The sequence below is a fragment of the Cynocephalus volans genome, chromosome 12 (genome assembly GCF_027409185.1).
Source record: "Cynocephalus volans isolate mCynVol1 chromosome 12, mCynVol1.pri, whole genome shotgun sequence".
Lineage (NCBI taxonomy): Eukaryota > Metazoa > Chordata > Mammalia > Dermoptera > Cynocephalidae > Cynocephalus > Cynocephalus volans.
Window position 1 is genome coordinate 39,221,110 of NC_084471.1, and position 19,956 is coordinate 39,241,065.

General features: G+C 36.9%; 1 protein-coding gene across 1 annotated transcript in view; it reads right to left on the reverse strand.

Annotated features, from left to right (window-relative positions):
- TMTC2 (transmembrane O-mannosyltransferase targeting cadherins 2) overlaps positions 1 to 19,956 on the reverse strand; it is a 380,397-nt gene that overhangs the window by 74,052 nt on the left and 286,389 nt on the right. The window contains exon 9 of the mRNA XM_063076008.1: positions 11,834 to 11,915. Coding sequence (XP_062932078.1) covers positions 11,834 to 11,915 — 82 coding nt within the window. The remainder of the gene's footprint in view (positions 1 to 11,833; positions 11,916 to 19,956) is intronic.

Consider the following 19,956-nt stretch of genomic DNA (forward strand, 5'->3'; position numbering starts at 1 on the left):
ATCCTAAATTTCTGCTCTGTGTCTTCCCCCTAATTTCTGTCCCTTATTTATATACCTTATTCAAAAATTTTTTTACACAATTCATTCGTTCTCCAGGATATTATGGTTTTTATTATAATTTTTAGATAATAAATGTCCTTTGTTATGATATACTGGGCATATATTACTACTAGTTACTTTACAAAATTGTTAATGAATCCTCAAACTTTAGGCAGTAGCGATCATCTTCAGATTGTAAAATTTAGGAGCAGAGAGTCTAACAGAAGCGGTACCATGCTCAAGGAGATAATCCAAGGTAGGGTTCGGTTTGCTTCAGTCCCAAATCCACAAGCCACCATGCAAAATACACTGCACTCTCTACTCCCTAATCAAACCTAATTCAGTTCTTATCTTGCTTTTGTGGCTTCTTGTGTCCTATACAAAGACAAATTCAAAAGAAAATATACAAATTGTACATAACTGGACCTTTTCCTAGCAACACATGACCTCGTTATAAAAAAATTTAAAACAAAGTAGATTCTATTCCCATGCAAAAAATAGAAGCATAGATGAGGAAAGAGAAGCACAAAACTAACCCAAGGCCAGTCTACCCTTCTTTTTTCATTCTTTTATTGGAAAAAAGCTGATAGGACCCCCTTCTTGTGTGAGGCACAGTCCTCGGGTCTGGAATCCCTAAAGCAAGGCCATTTCGGTTATTGTCAAGATTCTTTGCTTTTGATCCAGTTTCCTTACTTTTCAAATAAGAATAACCTCATTATTAGAAGGAATAAATGAAACAGTGTAAATAAAACTGCATAGGGTGAGGTCTGGCAGCTTGCCTCTTTTTACTGCCCTCTCCACGAGCTCCTTTCCTCCGTCTCCACTTTCAGGTTCTCTCCCTGCCTTGGGGACCTCAAGCTGCCCTTCTTCCTCCCTGGGGCTTTCCAGAACACAATGGTGGGTTCCACCAGCAGTCCTCCTTCATCTCAGTATGCTGGGTCTGTGTCACCATTGGAGACACACAGGCTCACATTTAGTAAGAGTGTATCCTTGAAAGCACAAGGAAAACCACAAACATATTGTGGGCTTGAGGAATAAGAAGAGTCTCAAGTTCTTGCTCTGCCAACTTACTAAGCATAGGGCCTTCAATGTGCCACTTAAACTCTCGATACCTTAAATCTTGCATCTGTAAAATAGGGATAATGTTATTCCTGCAAAGGGCTGGATTGCTGAAGTGACAAAAATATACACAAAAGCCCCCAGCCCTTGGTCAGGAATGTAATTGTTGAACACTGACCTTCAACAATGATAGCTCTAGCGTTAACGAGCACATATCTGCCCAGCAAGATGTCAAACACTTTCCTTCATGTAAATTCTCATAACACTGGTGTCAGGACACATCACATGACCTGAGGTGATTTAATCACTCTAACATTGTGAAGCAGCTTGTAATCCTAGTATACTTAACAACATAGTATTCGCTTCTTTTTAAATGTAAATTGACAATTTATAACTGGATGCATTTGTGGGGTACAAAGTGATGTTATCATTTATGAATACAATATGAAATAATTAGATCAAGCATAGTTAACATATGCATCAATATTTAGCATTTTTTTTTTTTTTTGGTGGTGAGAACATTTAAAATTTACTGTCTTAGCAATTTTGAAATGCACAATACAAGAGCTATAACACAACTTGGTGGGTCAGGATTGACGTCTTCTTATAATGTCACCCTACCATCATCTTAGCATTTTATATGTTTACATAGGAGAGAATGTCAGTGCAGCATAGCATAAATAGCACTGTTGATGGTTTACCTACTATTAACTGGCACTGAAAGTTGGGTAATTTACTGTACGATTTGGTGACTTTACTTTCTTTACCTGTAAAATTGACACAGTCCGGTCAATCCCATCTGGCTTTTGTAGGGATTAAATGAGATGCTGTATGTGAACTTCTCAGGACACAGAAGTACTCTGCAAACGTTTACACTATTACATTGATGGATTCATCACGGAAACACAGTATCTAATAGAAAATTCGTGCAAGATTCCTTCCTCTACTTTTTTTTCCTTTCTTCCTTGATTTTTATGTCTTATGGTTTACATGTTGAGTTATATTAAATAATTTTGGATAATTGTTTGGTGACTACAATTTTCCAGCTATCTTTTCTACTTACTACCTGAATAATAGATGAAGAAGCTTATTCTTTCACATTTTATTAAAGAACGTATCTTTCAGGAAAGTAATGTGCTCATTATAGAAAATTTAAAATAAACAGAAAACACCTAGTCTGCCAAAGAAAAAATATGGCTGCAAGAGTCCAAAAAGCATCCATTCTGAACATTCTATTGCTTTTTTGTTTTTCTTTTCTAATGACGTAATTATTTTGTAGAATTTGATCATACTCCACAGACAATTTTGATTCTTTTTTCACAACATAATAACATAGGCAGTTGTCTCTGTAATTATATATCCCCGATAAATTTAACTTAGGATTTATAACATTTCATCAAATGGGAACGACCCTACTTTAACCATTTCCCTTTTTCAGGTATTTAGATGTTTTCGCATTTTTACTTCTAATAAATAGCAATGCTAAAGCTCAATTACTAAGTTTGCTGATAATCTTAAACATAGGAAAAAAACTATTTAGATATATTTTCAAGAGAAGAATTATTAATAATAAATGTTACATTGGCTTAAAGAAATTCATTATTATTTGAATTTAAATTCCTTTGATTTTTAATGAAAGCATACATTTGTCTATCTTTTAAAACCAGTTGTGTTTTCTCTTTGGAAAATCATTTGTTCATATCTTTTGGTCTTTGAATTCTATTTTCCTTGTAGTTTTTAGACTTTGATATCTTAATTAGACTGATGTTTCAATTTTTGCTTTTATGGAAATTACTGTCTAGCAATTTACTGTTTGTGTTTTAATTGAATTCTTTTTTGTAAGCACATTAGTCCTTTAATTTTTCTTTCATTCTTTGCTTTTAAGCTTAGAAAATCCCTTCCCTGTTTTTCCCATTTTAATCATGGTAAAGTTTTAATTCTAAAAGGCTTTGGAAATTACCTCATGTAAAATACACAGGTATGATGATTAAATTATGTTAACTTAGACACATTTTAACAATGCAGAATTTAAAAATAAAAAATCTTAGGCAAGAAATGAAATTGTTCAGAATAACCTTTAGAAAAATCGCAATCAAATTACACATTTGTGAACTGCCTATACTGTTCTTGGAGTAATACAGCCACACTAAACACTGATTTTTTTTTTTAAATGCTTTAGTCTTAAGCATTAAACATAATTGTAATGTTGCAAAGATCCACTCAAAATGTATATTTTTAATCAAGGCAATACCATTATTTAGTTCACTATTTAATATAAAAAATTACTCTTTGCTGTTTCTGAAGTGACTAAAGATGAAATGATACAACATGGTCAGACTCAATATGTCACCATCTTCTAACTAGTTTTAATTAAGAATAATAAAAAGTAACCACAAGTCTCTCACTAATTCAATCCACTACATATTTCAAGCCTCTTTTTTCAGTGTTCACTGATGAAAGGTCAAACCTAATATTTTAACAATTACTTCCAGTGCCTACTTTTTAAAATGAAACAACAGTATATAAACCCTCCTAGAGTCGAACAGAGTACAGTATTAGCAGGAGAAAATTGTGGACTTAAAAATTCAAAGAGTTGAACTTTTCAAGTTCTTCCACGAAGTATGTTGAAAATTTCTGATCCTGAAAGTCACTTAAGAATTCTGAACTTCTATTTTCTCACCCCAAATGTAATTCAGATCCATTCCTATCTCACAGGGATTAGATGATGATCAAAAAAGGTCAGGGACAAGAAGACACAGGGTAGAAGGCAAAGTGATAAATGTAGTAACACGTTCTCTATAATTCACAGTAGAGCCAAATTAAAGCGATCCAGATTGATGGAGTTTGGATGTACTGTCCTCCCAGAACTCACGGAAATGTGATCCCCAGTGTAGCAGTCTGAGCCACAGGTGCGGATCCCTCATGAATGGATTAATGCTCTCGCTGGGAGGTGGGGGTCCTGAGTGAGTTCTCGCTCTATTAGTTCCCACGAGACCTGGTTATTTAAAAGACCCTGGCCCCTCCCCTCTCTCTCTCTCTTGCTTCCTCTCTCCATGTGATCTGCTTGTACCCGCCCAGCTGGCTGCCACTTTCTGCCAGGAGTAGAAGCAGCCTGAGGCCCGCTCCAGATGCAGCTGTCCCAGAATCATAAGCCAAATAAACCTCCGTTCTTTATAAATTACCCAGTCTCAGGTATTTCTGTTATAGCAACACAAAAATGGACTAAAACACAGTTAATTATAGTTTTTTAAAATTCTACACTTTTCTGTGGCTAAAGAGGAAGAGTGATGGGATAATTGATCCTCCGCATTGGAAATGATTTAATGGTTATCTAAACGAGCCCACTCCCTATTCTCAGGGCTTAAATTTTCTCTAATATCCTTATAAACCCCATACTGAAAACCTTCAAAGGACACTCATTTCATAACCTAGCATCTCTGATAATTTGGATATTCCTTCTTCTGTGGAGCTAGATGTGTCTTCTCATAATTTCTAGAAGTCATCTTAGTTCTGTCCTTGAACTATTTTTCCTTGACACATGTTGTACCTTCTGCCTTAAGCATTTTTCTGCTTTAATGTTCTCCGGTGCAACCCCTCATTTCTACATTTTCATCTGGTAAGGTCCTACTCATCATTCAAATATAGTTTAAATGTGAGTTCATTAGGTGTATTTTTCCTGCCCCCCCATCCCTGCACCCCAGATCAAGGCCCCTTAATTATACTGTTTTTCCTTTTAAAAAGTAACTGTAATTAAATCATTACTTTTACAGTGTGTGCCTCCCTCACCACTTTGTAAGCTCCACTGGAGCCTGTCTGATTCTCTACTGTGCCCCTGCACCTAGCATGATGCTCAATAAATACTGAGCTGCAGGGTAGGGGACATATTACTATACAGCTGAACCCTTAAAAATGAAAAGTCACCCAAAGGGAATATCAGTAACAAGGAAAATGGGGCTACAGGCTCTTAGAAACTCACAGGTAGGAGGTAGACAGGAAAAGAAGAAACTGTCTAAGGTTTACAGAAAAGAATACTTTTCTCAACAGCATTTATCACTATCTGCTCCTTTTTAACTTTTTCTGTTTGTCCTGGATATCTAATGAATTCCCATTGCCAGGATTTATACATAGTAGGTACCTTATAACAAATGGTTATTGATTTAATTTGTTTCAGTCTACACCAAATTTACTGCTATGCACCTAAAGATGTATAATATATTCCAACTGACAAAATGGCTTTTCTAGTAATTTTTTTTTTAAGTGACTTCTTGTCTTGACCTTCATTCTTTTGGAAAATGCTTCCTCTTGGAGGCACAGAGGAATCCACAGAGAATCCCTTGAAATACAGATCCACATGAGATACCACGGGACCAAATCCTCACCTTTGAAATTTATAAACTAAATTCCATAAAGACTTTACATGATATATTTCATATGAACATGGGAATACATTGTAAGCTTGACAACACATGAAAACAATATTATACTATTATTGATATCATAGTTTGAAACCTATTTTCTATACATTTGTTAAAAATTTTGATAAAAGAACTGTGAGAAATTGAGGCAACATGAAATGTGAGTATTGCAAAACATTCTGGGAGCCCACATCAACCTTTTCACTTTACAGATGAGGAATCTGAATCCCAGAGACTACAGATACTGCAGAGCTGCATATTCAACCGACTTATTGAGCCGATCTTATAAACCTGCCTAGCTTGCTTTCTTGCAAGCAAAATTGAGGGGAAAAAGGCAAACTGCAATGCAATCCTTTCCCCCAGACACAAAACCAGTGGGTTCAAAACACAAGTAACTGATAGCATTTCTGAATATTGCCTTCTAATCACTATTGCAACTAATATAAGTTCCTATAATTCCCTCTGTCTAGTCCCAGCTGAATGGTATTTTCCAAGTCACTTGTATCATTAACGAGCAAGCCAAATGCACATAATCACCCAAGAGAGTGGATTTCCCATAGAAAAAAATAACTCACTCACTCTGGCATTTTTACTGACATATGCAAAAGCATTTTTAAAAGGCTCAAAACATATATTTCATTTAAACATTTATTTTTTAGCTGAGGAAGTGTTATTATTCATGCAATCTATGGGTATAAACACCCTAAGAATATATACATATATAACCAGTAAGTTGGCAAGGAACTGATATGGGAATCATAGTATATATTTTACTGGATAAGAAATAATAATAATTCAGTTGGAACATCCTTTCAGTCAATTTTGTAATACAGATTCAACTGTAAAATGGAGGATATTCCTAATTGAGCTCAATAAATATTTATTGCACGTTACTGTGAATATGGCAGTATGCTAGATATTGGCAGTACAAACATGGAAAATAGGATCCCCCTACTCTTCATTATCTTAGAATCTTTGAAGATGGTGAACATGTAATTTCAATAAAAAATATTTACATTTCTACAACCACTCCCAAGTCCAAGCTACCATCACTTCTTGCATAAAACTTCCTAGAGGGTTTCACCTGCCCTATCCTGACCTTTCTCTAATCCTGTCTTCTCCACATCGTCCCTGCCATTACTCCTGAACTGAAATGCAGACCCCTTTCATTGGTCTGCAAGGCCCTATGGGCTCTACCTCTGCAGCCTCAACTTCTTCAACTTTCCCATCTGGTTCAATATGTTCCAGTCACATTAGCCTTCTTTTTCTGCTGTGAACATAAGCTTGATTTTATCTGAACGTTTGAACTTTCTGTTTCTTTTCTCTGAACCTAGCTGTTCAGATAGCTAGCTTAAACTTAGAGATTTCAAACATCAGATCCTCAAATATGCTTTCCCTGACCACCTGTATTAGTCCATTTGTGTTGCTATAACAGAAATACCTGAGACTGGGTAATTTATAAAGAACAGCGGTTTATTTGGCTTACAATTCTGGGACAGCTGCATCTGGCATGGGCCTCGGGCTGCTTCTACTCATGGCGGAAAGTGGCAGGGAGCCAGTGGGCACAAGTAGATCACATGGTGAGAAGAAGTAAGAGAGAGAGAGAAGGTGCCAGGATCTTTTAAACAACCAGCTCTCGTGAGGACTAACAGAGTGAGAAATCACTCATTAATGCCCCCATCTAGGGAGAGCATTAATCCATTCATGAGGGATCTGCCCCCATGACTCAGTTTCCAACAACTGCTACATTCAGGATCAAATTTCCATGAGTTTTGGTGAGGACAACATATCCAAACTCTATCATTCCGTCCTTGGCCCCCCTGAAATCATGCCACTCTCACATACAAAATACAATCATTCCATCCCAACAGTCCCAAAAGTGTTAGCTTGTTCCAGCACCAATTTAAAAGTCCAAAGTCCAAGTCTCATCTGAGACCAAAAGCAAAACTCCTTCGAGCTGTGAACCTGTAAAAATCAAAACCAAATTTATCTACTGCCAAGATTCAATGGTGGAACAGACATTGGGTATACATTCACATTCCAAAAGGGAGGAATAGGCCAAAGAAAGGAGAAACAGGCCCCAAACAAGTCAGAAATGCAGCAGGGCAGACATTATGTCTTAAAACTCCAAAATAATCTTCTTTGATTCCAAGTCCTGCATCCTGGGCACAATTCGGCATCTGGGCCCACAAAACCCCAGGCAGCTCAACCTCCACAGCTCTGCTGGGTGCAGCCCACTGGGCTGCACTCTTGCCTGTGGCTTTTCTAGGCCTGTGTTGCATGTTACCAGTGGCCCTGAAATTCTGGGGTACTGGCAACAGCCCTGCTTCCTTGGCTCTATTAGACATTTCTCTGGTGGGGCTCTCTGTGGGGACTCTGACCCCACTTTTCCTCTTGGCATTGCTCTAGTAGATGGCCTGTGCAGTGGCTCCACCCCTGCGACAGGTCTCTGCCTGGGCCCCCAGCCTTTTCCATACATCTTCTGAAATCTGGGTGGAGGCTGCCATGCCTCCACTGCTCTCACATCCTGCTGCCTGAAGACTTAACACCAGGTGGACACCATCGAGGTTTCAAGCTTCTACTCTCTACAGCTGCTGCACAAACCATACTTGGGGCTGATTGAGACAGGGCTGCTCCAGCCAGAGCAGCTGGGATGCTGAGAGCTGGTTCCCAAGGGCAGCTGTGCCCCATGTCTGTCCTCCAGAACAGCTCAGTCCTCCTAGTCCTCAGGGTCTATGATGGGCAGGGCACCCTTCCAGACTTCTCAAATGCCTTTAGGGCTTTTTTCCCATTGTCCTGAATATTAGCTTCTGGCTGCCTCACCTCTAAGCTGTCTTTAGCAACCAGTTTATCTGCTCCACCTTTGTATTTTCTCCTGCTCTCTGATTCTTACCACATGGCCAGACTGCAAATTTTTCAAATCTTTATGCTCTGCTTCCCTTTTAAATTCTGGCTTTACATCATGCCTTTGCCACAATAACTCAGAGTAGTCTGTTAAAAGTAACCATGCAGCTTTCTTAATGCTTTGCTGCTTGGAAATTTCTTTGGCAAACATTCTGGTTCACAACTCTTAAGTCCCACCTTCCACAAAGTCCAAGGGCATGGACACAATGCAGCCAAATTCCTTACTATGGTGGAGCAAGTGTTATCTTTTGTCCAATTCCCAATAAGTTCTTCATTTCTATCCAAGACCTCATCATCCACATGGCCCTTACTGTGCACATTTCTGTCAGCATTCTGTTCACAACCATTTAATCAATCTCTAAAATGTTCCAAACTTTCCCTCATCTTTTTGTCTACTTCTGAGTCCTCCAAACTCCACCAACTTTTATCTATTACCCAGTTCCAAAGCTGTATCCACATTTTCAGGTATCTGTATAGCAACACCCCACTCCTCAGTACCAATTTTTTGTATTAGTCCGTTTGTGTTGCTATAGCAGAATACCTGAGACTGGGTAACTTATAAAGAACAGAGGTTATTTGGCTTATGATTCTGGGACAGCTGCATCTGGCACAGGCCTCAAACTGCTTCTACTCATGGTGGAAAGTGGAAGGCAGCCGGTGGGAGGGGAAGCAAGAGAGAGAGAGGAGGTGCCAGGGTATTTCAAACAACCAGCTCTTACAGGAACTAACAGAGTGAGAACTCACTCATTAATCCCCCCACCTAGGGAGACCATTAATCCATTCATGAGGGATCTGCCCCCATGACTCAATCAGTTTCTAACACTGCCACATTGAGGATCAAATTTCCACATGAGTTTTGGTGGGGACAACACATCCAAACACATCACCTATCTCAAAAAGTACCCACTTCTTACGTCATCAGATTCTAAAGATGATAACATTCTGCTTATCTCCTATACAGAACTACTCACTTTCTGAAAACAGAAGAGTGCCTCGTGCCTAGTAGACATATCTTATAAATATTAAAGTTAATAAAATCTCTTCCCTAAGAATTGTAAGCTAAATCATGACAAATAAATTGGATATTCAAAAATTGTGCACAGAATGGCCTATTGAGTAAAAATATCTATGTACCTGTTAGTCTATCTACCAATGTTGTGAAAAGAAATAGAATATATGTTATAGAAGAAAAAGCAATGACAGTAATCAAGGGATCCAAATTTTACTCTCCTACAACTAACAAGCAAGTCAACTTCATTTCTCTGAGCTTGAATCTACTTATTTGCACAGAGAGTTTATATTAGATAATTTTAAAAGAACTTTCCAGTTCTAAAATTTAATAATTTGAAATAGATTCCTCCAAATAAAAATCATTAAGATTCTTTTAAATGTACATTTGTTCTGTTATCTGAGCACAATGAACAAGGAACATCAAGCACTCATTTATGGACTTCTTGTCTGTTCATAGATTATTTTGCCTTAACTACTCCTTTTTGAAATCTCATTTTGAATCCTTTCCATTTCTGACTCTAAAGCAGGAAAAAATATTTAAGTTATATTTTAATAACTTATATTTTAATAACAATTAAGTTATATTTCATGAAATTATATTGAGTTATGTAAACATTCTTCCCTTAGAAAATAAATGTACTTCTAATAATGTATGCATGCCAAAAAATTTAAAACAATCCACTAAAAAGAATCACTTTTTACACATGCATTTAAAGACATTTGTTATCACTGTTTTTCAAATAACATATAAAATTTTAAAAATCTGTTGCACTTTCTGTTAAATTAAATCCAAAGGCTTTTCATGGGAGAAATACCCCCTACCACCACCACTGAAAAAAAATTTCAGGAACATGATGTCATATAAAAATATAATACTTTTTTTTTTTAATAGGTAAAGATGAATAAGCCAGAATCATGAGGAAGCCAAATCTTTAAATTATTATTATTACAAGTTAGCTTTTTTTCAAGGGCAACTGAAATGTAGCAGTGATGAAGTTTAAAGAAAGTGACTGTGAAAAACCTATGCAGCATATAATGACACCACGGGAAACAAGCTTAGATGATGCAGTAAGTACAATAAAGCAAAGGAAACGCAGGCAGCAAGATAGGAAAAAAATCCTATTTCTTAAAATGCAATGATAAGAAGTCCTCTAGCCCTCAGGGAAAATAATCATGGACCTTCTTTAATGCACAGGAGGGGTACCAAAATAGTAGGCATGAGAAAATACTAATTAAAAATTCTTCATAGAAAAAAAAGTAAAAATAAAAATAAACTCAGCAGCAAACTTAAATTAGTTGACTGCTATCTTTACACACCAATAAAACTACCTTGTGAAGCAAAATCAGGAGTGATTAGGTAATACTTTGGGTGAAATTATGTTCTACGTTATGCTGGGAAGATAAAGCATCACAATAAATATATATACAACAATAATGTAAATTTTAAAAATGGACGTGTTGGTTGGGCGTATCCCCCATCTTACTATTTACAATCTTCTATACTTGCAGCCTGCCACTGATTTATTTTTACTAGCTGGAAACTGGAAGAAGGAATCAAATATTATACAAGCATATTAGCTCTATTTCCTTAAGATTTAATTTCTATCCATTTTAAAGTTTACTGCTTGATAATAACTTACACATCAAAGCCAATAGTGATCAAAAAACCATTTTTCCCCCCCAAGGGATCAGCAAAAGTAAATGCTTTTCGGTTCCTTGAAAATCATTCCAACAGCAAATCTGGTAAAAATAAGCACCTCTTACCCAACACTAAAGCAGCTATATACTTCGCCTCACTAAGTACATGACTCACTACTAATGATAGAGCGGAGTGTGACAGAATTGTTATGCAAGCCCATTCTGGTCTGATTAAGGCCAAGGATAAACAGAATGAGACATCTGTCTTTTACACCCTTTACAGCTTACCCTTGGCCTCAATCATAGGCATTTTAGGCTGGTATACATCCATATCTTCCAGAAAGCAAGATTGTGAAGCCAAAATGTATACTTCTATAACTTCAAAATGACACACTCAATGAGCAATACATTATTATTTAGAATGAAAAGGAAGCTAATATTTTTATCATAAACTGTGCATCAAACAAGGAGCTAGATGCTTTCCTGATGAAGTCTCATTGAAACTCCACATTGAACTTGAAAGAAACCACAATAAAACTGCCTTCCCCGTTGAAGTCTTATGAAAATTACTGAAGGAAAGTATAATGCATAGCTCTTTTTAATACGATTGTTCTGAACGGGAGGGTAGGAATATAGTATGAGGCTAACTGGGCAACGACAAACTCTGTCTCTTCTAAAAATGTTTTTTTCTTCCCAGCAAAACCTACATTTCATATCAACGTTAGTAGTAAATGTGGGGGACATGTAAAAAACTATCAACCACTCACCATAGTGCATATAACAGTTTCCTTTGGTGGGATCCAGCTCAATAGCCTTCAAGAAGAACTTTTCAGCCTCACTCTTACGACCCTTGAAAAACAGAGAAAATGGATGATTCAGCAACAGATCATGAGGGATTCTTCACCTCCTGGGCCTAAATGAAGTAGACTAATGTCTACTTGGTAATCATCATCAGAAAAAATAAAGTGTTCTATTTTGTTTTCTAAATGAGGAGGATCAAGGAGAATATGTTGAGAGAGAAGGCTGAAGTAAGAATCCTGGGAAACATCAAGAATAGAAAAATAAAAGATAAGAGTGAGCTCAAAGTTATAAAAAAAAAAAAAAAAAAGGCTGGGGAAGCAAGAGAAAAAGTGAAAAACGGTTTCACAGAAATCAAAAGAATAAGATGGTTTTACAGAAACATCACTGTCATATTCTATTTTATTTTCTCTCTTCAATTCATTTCCTCTCTGTTTTTTCTTTTTCCTCATAAAGAATTATACCCATTTAGTTTTCTGAAATGACTCTGTCTTAATCTCTCACTTTATATATAAAGAAAAGAAGTTACTCTTTGGTGAATCTCACGTAGCTACTGTTTACCCTTGCTGCTATCATTCGGGACTAAAATTCTGCTAATCTAAGATTTTATCTAAAGCCAGGTCACCTTCCCAGCTGTAAATTTAAGTCAATATTACCAACATACTCACAAGAAAACAAGCAAAAAAAAAAAAAAAAAAAAGGAAAGGTTTATATGCAATAAATTGATTTTTCATGAACCAATATCATAATCCAGATTCTAAAACTATACATTCTTCATCTTGTTACTGCTTCTGAACCACAACTGCCTTCAGAAATTCACAAAAGGCATGGACCAAGGTAGAAGAAGAGCCGTAAGAATATCTTGCCTGGAGCAGTTTGTTGCTGCTCAGAAAGTGATACCCCAAAGTGCAGGCCTCAGAAGCAACCTCAAAAGCAAAATTTTCCTCTGGCCTTTTCCTGCCCTCCTGCTCTCAGCCTGAGCAAGCCACAGAAAGTAAAATCTCTCTTCCTCAAGGCAGGTCATAGATATACTCTAATTCCCCCCCCCCCCCCCCCCCGCCTCTTTGCCTTGGAGCTGGCCATAAAGAAATTCTCTGACCTATCTTGTCTGATGGTAGGAGAAGACCCCCACTCCAGAAAGGGTCCTGCTCCATACCCTGGAGGAATGAATACTACCCAGAGAGGCCAAGAAGAATGTGAACAGAGAGGCCTTGTTGGGTTTCCCCAATCTATTAGCATTAGGTCACACTTTTCTTGTCTAATTACATTTCTACATGGTTGTGACTGCATCATAGAACCTAAGCACAAATATTGACAATTTTCCCTATATCTTTGGGTCTTCATTCTGAAGGCTCTTGTCTCACATAAAACTATGATATAATAAAATTTTGTATGCTCTATAATTAACCTAATACAGTACATTCCATATAACGTTGATTCATTTCTCCATAAACCTCCTCTCCTTTTTGTTCATTTAGTCATTCAGGAAAATAAAATCACACTGTTGCTATATCCTTCATTCAACTCATTATTCTAACAGCTAAGAGCTAGCCAATAGCCTCTACCACCTACAGCTAGTGATAACCAAATATCAGGCAACTTTCTCATTTCTTCTTTCATTTTAATCCACTCAGTAAATCCTCTTTAAATCAAGAGTCTCATCAAATACCCAATAACTAAAATTTTAAAATTCCCTGAAACATCCCCCATAGCATTTTAACCACAAAGAAAAAAAGGATAACAGCAGAATGTTTCTTATACATATACTTTCATAAAGATAATAAGAATTAGCAAGAATCTTACCAAGTTAGGGTTCCAAAAATGGCGCATAACTGCAATGAGTCAAGCAGCCTAATGTATGAGTTAGGAGCGCAGATTCTAGGCAGGCAGAACAGCTCCCACATTTGTCTAGCTATGTGATCCTTGGAAAATTATTTCATCTGAACTATTCTGTATGGTACTGTAATAGTGGATACATGTTACTATACATTTGTCCAAACCCAGAGAATGTACAACACACAGAATGAACTGTAATATAAACTATGTATAATATAAAATATATGTAATATAAACTTTAATTGACTCATCGATTATAACAAATGTACAGCACTAATGCATAGGGAAAATTATGTGTAGGGTGGTGGGAAGCTGAGGGGTTATATGGGAACTCTATCCTTCCTACTCAGTTGTAAACCTACAACTGCTCTAAAAAGTAAAACATATTGATTTAAAGAAAGGATAACAATAAACCTATTTTATAGGATTTATTGAATTATATGAAATGATACATATAAAGTGGTTACTATAGTATCTAGGTATAAGTTTGTAACAAACAATAACTTTATTCACTCACACATACATATGCAATAGTATGCAGATTTCTGAATGACAAAGAATATATGGGGTTATATACACAGCCTCAAAAACACATGGTCATCTCTTAATAATCACTGGAAAATGATATATATAAATAATATGCAGAAGATGAAAAAAAGATGCAAAATGAAAGTTATATCAGCAAAGAATCTGTACAAATGCTATATGCAAAGATAAAAAAGGGTCTGTGAACTTTCTTTCACTTAAGTTTTTTCAAGAACAAAACAGAAGAAACTGGTTCATATATCAATGTCACGGATGTCTGAGTATAGTCCATTGGCAAAACAATAGTATGTACAACTAAAAACGTACAGAACTCAAAGGTTGCTCAGTGCACCAGGTAATTAAAAGCAGTGAGTTCCATGATCTTCTAGGGCAAAACGAGTACATCAAAGGCTACAACATCCTTTCGGGGGGGTGGGGGGCATATTGTACCATCATACAAAGACCCATTTTTCTGCTTTGACCACTATTTATTTAGTCAAGTGCCAAATGATAAGGAGGAAAAGACAATCCTCGCAAGAGTACCTAAAATTAAAAGTCATCATGCCGAAGGGACACCTGTACTCCCACGTTTATTGCAGCACTATTTACGATAGCCAAGAGTTGCCAGCCTAAATGCCCATTATCAAATGAATGGATAAGGAAAATGTGGTATATTCACACAATGGAATACTACTCTGCTATAAAAAAAAATGAACTACCAATCACAGCAACATGGATGGACTTAGAGAAAATTATGTTAAGTGAAATAAGCCAGACACAGAAAGAGAAATACCACATTATCTCACTAATTTGTGGGAGCCAATAAAAATAAACAAATAAATCAATAAATGCATATAGACAGAGAAATAGATGCAGAAATAAACATAGGTGTGTGTGTTTGCATGGGTGAATATGCACACGTTACCCAGCTGTGTCTGCTAAGGGAGCTTTAGAAAACATGATGCCTCTTAGCAATGAGTACATCAAATGCCCAGATCCTGGTTTCTAAGTACCACTACCCAGTAAAGGGAAGGAGGCAGTCCTTGGAAAAGTGGTAGATTCCAGATAACATTTCTCATCTATATATTTGACAAAAATCCAAAAGTTCGGCAGCATATTCTGTTGGCAAAAGTTATGGGAAAACAGAATCTCTCAAATATTGCTAATGGGAAAAGAAAATGGTCCAGGCCTACGGAGATAAATACATGAGTTGTTACCCTTTGACACAATATCAAAATCTAAGGATCTACCCAAAGACGCACCTAGACAAGTGTATCCTAAGGTTAAAAAGAACTAAGAACACCTTTAAATTCTTTCCATAATCATAACATTATTAATAATATCGGTGCTGTTCCACTAAAATTACTATGGTGTGTATATGTGTGTCTGTGTGATGTATACACAGATATACTTACACACACAGACATATATCTTGAAAATGCCTAAAACCAGAGATACCCCCAGCAGCAATTAATGCCTTTAATGCTGAGACCATTGTCTACACTACCACTCTCCATCAAAAGAAATCAGGGATTCCTCCAGAAATAACTGATTCAGAGTTTGAGGCAAGAAATGTATTAAATGACCTGGGATCATTTTACTGGAATTTATTTGCATCCTGATTCAAAGGAAATAAGTTGTAAATATAACATTTACATAAAAAAAACCCATAAAAACCCATAAAATCTGAAAAAATAAAAAAGGAGTCAACTAAATGCATAAGCCAACCAGGCACACACATTACTGGGTCTTAGGAAGGTGATATGGTGGTTGGGAGGTGTAGTGGATTGAATTATGTCCCCCCAAACTGCCTGAACTTGAATTATGTCGCCCAAGTTTTATGTATTAGAAACTTTGCCCCCTCTGTGACTGGTAACAGCGTGGGAAATCCTATTATGATAATTGAAAGGTGGGGCCTTGAAGAGGTGATTGGATTGCAGGATTATGCAGTAGTGAATGCATTAACAATGGTGGTCAGGGGCATGGTTCTGAGGGCTTTAAAAGAAGAGGAGAGTCTGTCTTTCTCTCTCTCTGCTCTCTCTGCTTCCACCAGACGGACTTTGGACTTCCCAGCCTCAGAAATAGTAAGCAATAAATTTCATTTTCTTTATAAATTACCCAGTTCCAAGTACTTCGTTATAAGCAACATAATGGATTAATGCAGGAGGTAATAATATATTTAATCGAATTTACTATTTCAACTACAACTGTTTTAGAAAAATAGCAGTTAAGAAAGTAGAGAAGAAAAAGTCACTTCTCAGCAGATTTTTCTCAGTGTCTTTCAGATTATGTCAACATTTTCTGTAAATAAGTATTATGGTTGTACATATTTAGTGACTCGAAAAATGGACTATACTGAGTAGTAAATGCAAAGATAATATAATATTGTTTAAACTCAGAGAGAAAAAAAAAAAAGCCACCATCCCAATCAGTACTAGGCATGGTCAGCTCCACTTCTGATTGGCATCAATAAAACATATGCATAAATGTACGATAAATATTTAGTAAAGTTCATATAGCCTGTTCCACAGTGTGGGATCAGTATTCAGCTAATTTATTTTGCGTTCCTAGTTATACTAGATGTTACTACCAGAGTTCAGAAATAGGCACCAAGCTGAACGGGTGTACAAGGCAAAGAGCATCTCTCCCTGTGGCTGATCAATACTTTTTCCATCTACAAATTATACAAACATAAAAATAGATACATATATGTTTTTACACACACAGAGATTCCCCCAATCATTCCTGGAACTCCCACTTAAAAAAGCACAGAGGAATATTAAATACAAGCAGGAATTATACTACTATGGCTTCAGCATAAATTGTTTTATTTTTAAAAAGTATACTACCCTTAAACTTTTGTACCTATTTTTAGTAACAAATTACTTATTACACCAAGCAACCCCCTCCACAGTGTGCCTTGATACTATAGCTCAGAACTGCTAGTTTACTGAATAACACCTGAAAACAACAAGATCTTACAGGGTTGCAATGGATATCGTCTGTGTGTGTATGTGTGTGTGTGTGTGGGGGGGGTGTATACATATTTAAATATATAAACTGTAATATTGTGATTTATAATAAGATATATGTTTTTTAGTCTTTGCCTTGGATTGAATGTCCCCTGAAAACTTGACACACACTGTGACAGTGTTAAGAGGGTGAGAAATCCTATTATGATAATTGAAAGGTGGGGCCTTAAAGAGGTGATTAGATTATAGGACCATGCAGTAGAGAATGGAATAATAATGGTAGTCAGGGGCGTGTTTCTGAGGGCTTTGAAAGGGCAGAAAGAAGAGTCTCTCTGCTTCACCATTTTCAAAACATAATACTCTACTGTCACTGTCACCATACCAAGACCCTCCACCAGACGTGTTCCCTGGACTTTGGACTTCCCAGCCTCAGAAACTGTAAGCAATACATTTCATTTTCATATAAATTACCCAGTTCCATGTGTTGTGTTATAGGCAACAGAAACGGACTAATACAGTTGTAACTCTGGTTCCTTACAGAGCTCCTAATCCTTTGGAATTTCTTGGGTGAAACTTCCCTTGTCTTTTGCTCTAATGAGGCAACTCTTGCAGGGCTCCTGGATGGGGACTGGTCACCAGAAAGACTAAGTCATGATCAGAAGCTTGGAATTTTCAGCACTCCACATCCCCTCATCGTCCAGGAAGGGAAGAGGGGCTGGAGATTAAGTTAATAACGGATCATGCATACATGATCAAGTCTCCATAAAAATCCCTGAGCTACAGGATTCAGGGAACTTCTGGGTTGGTAAAAAAGATTCCATCCATGTGCTAGGAAAGTGGTGTACCCCAAGTCCACTAGGAAGTTCCTGAGCTCAGGACTCTTCCGAATTTCTCCCTGTGTATCTTTTTATCTGGCTGTACATTTGTATCCTTTTAAATATCCTTTGCAATAAATTAGCAACAGTAAGTAAAGTGTTTTCCTGGGATCTATGAGGCACTCTAGAAAATTGAACCTCAGAAAGGATTGTTGCAACATCCAATTTGTAGCCAAGTTGGATAGAATTTGTTGGTAACCCTGGAACCTAGAACATGTATTGGCATCTGAATTAGGGAGCAGTCTTGTGGGACTGAGCCCTTATCCTGTGCACTAACTCTGGTTAGTGTCAGAACTGAACTGTAGGACAGCCTGTTGGTGACTGCTTGAGAATTGCTTGGTGTGTGCAGGAAAACCCCCACACATCTTGTGTCCAAAGTGTCCTGTTTAGACAGTATAATAGAAGAAAACTGTTTTTTCCTACTATACATGAACATAAATATACGTAAATATATATGTATATAGTCATTTTTGCTAAAATGTAATTAGTGCATTAATTTATCCTGTAAATTAGATTACTCCCATAAGGCTTTACCTTTTCTTCTATAGCCATGCAAGTGTTCAGTAAATATAATAACCAAATACTCTACCACGATTTTCTTTATATAACTTAATAGCTTATTGTTACTCCTTAGTTATTTCTATTCAGATGTTCACACATTATCGGTAAGGTACAGAGCTGTGAACAAAGTGGAAATTTCTCTATTTCACATCTGGAAACTGTTACTCCAATTAAGTACTACAAAAAGAGTTCTTCAGAACTAGTCCACATTCTCAACCAAATATTTATATCCTAACCAGGGACTACCAGTGTCTCCAGCATCGGTAAGTAACAATTATAATACTATGAACAGTAAACTGGAGGATTTCCTTGCGGGGGCCCTACTTCTTATTTAAAAGCTGCTCTAAGTTTGGTGTAGGAAGAGTCTCCTTCTGCAGTGTGTTCTAGCTGCCATTTCCATATGTTTAGTGTTTACTCTGGGAATGTTTGACAACTGTGAATGTCCTTTATTTTTCACAACCAATGCAAATCACATCTTCATTTCACATTCAATTGTATATCTACACTGATAATAAATAAGAAAGAGAAACAGCCAATAAAAGAGGTCCAAAAGCTTATGCATAGTTTGGTAAACTGTTGTTTAAACATGCATTATAAATTTAATGAATGCGAAAGGAAAAACAACAAATAGTCTCAAACCAATTTGTGAAAACCACCATTTATATCTAAAAGGAGTAATATTTGTAGTCTATTTTAAGCATCACAGTATTTATATGTGAAATGTCTTCAGGATATAAAAGTGTTTCCTCCTCTAAAGAAAAAATCTTTTTTTTTTTTTTTTTGGTCTTTTTCGTGACCGGTAAGGGGATCGCAACCCTTGGCCTGGTGTCGCCCGCACCACACTCAGCCAGTGAGCACCCCGGCCATTCCTATATAGGATCCGAACCCGCGGCAGGAGCGTCGCTGCGCTCCCAGCACCGCACTCTCCCAAGTGCGCCACGGGGTCGGCCCAAAAAATCATTTTTTAAAAAACCTAGCAGTTTAACTTCTTATAAATCAAAATGATTTACATCAAATCATTTAATTCTAATAACCCCCTTTCCCCCAGTCATTACATATTAATAACCAGAGCTAACCTTAATTAGAGGCAAAGTAAAGGGACAAGGGAAGTGGTAACTTTCGTGATGAAATGTTTTGTCTCCATACTACTGATAATCAAAAGAATCTACTCTGACCATGTCAGCTAAATCATAGTGCCTTAGAAGATCTGGGATAAGTCAATAATCATGTCCACCTTCCTGGAACATATTATCATAAGACCATTTTACTTGGAAGCAGCCATAAATGGTTCCAGAAAGCCATAAAATAATCTAGAATACTTCT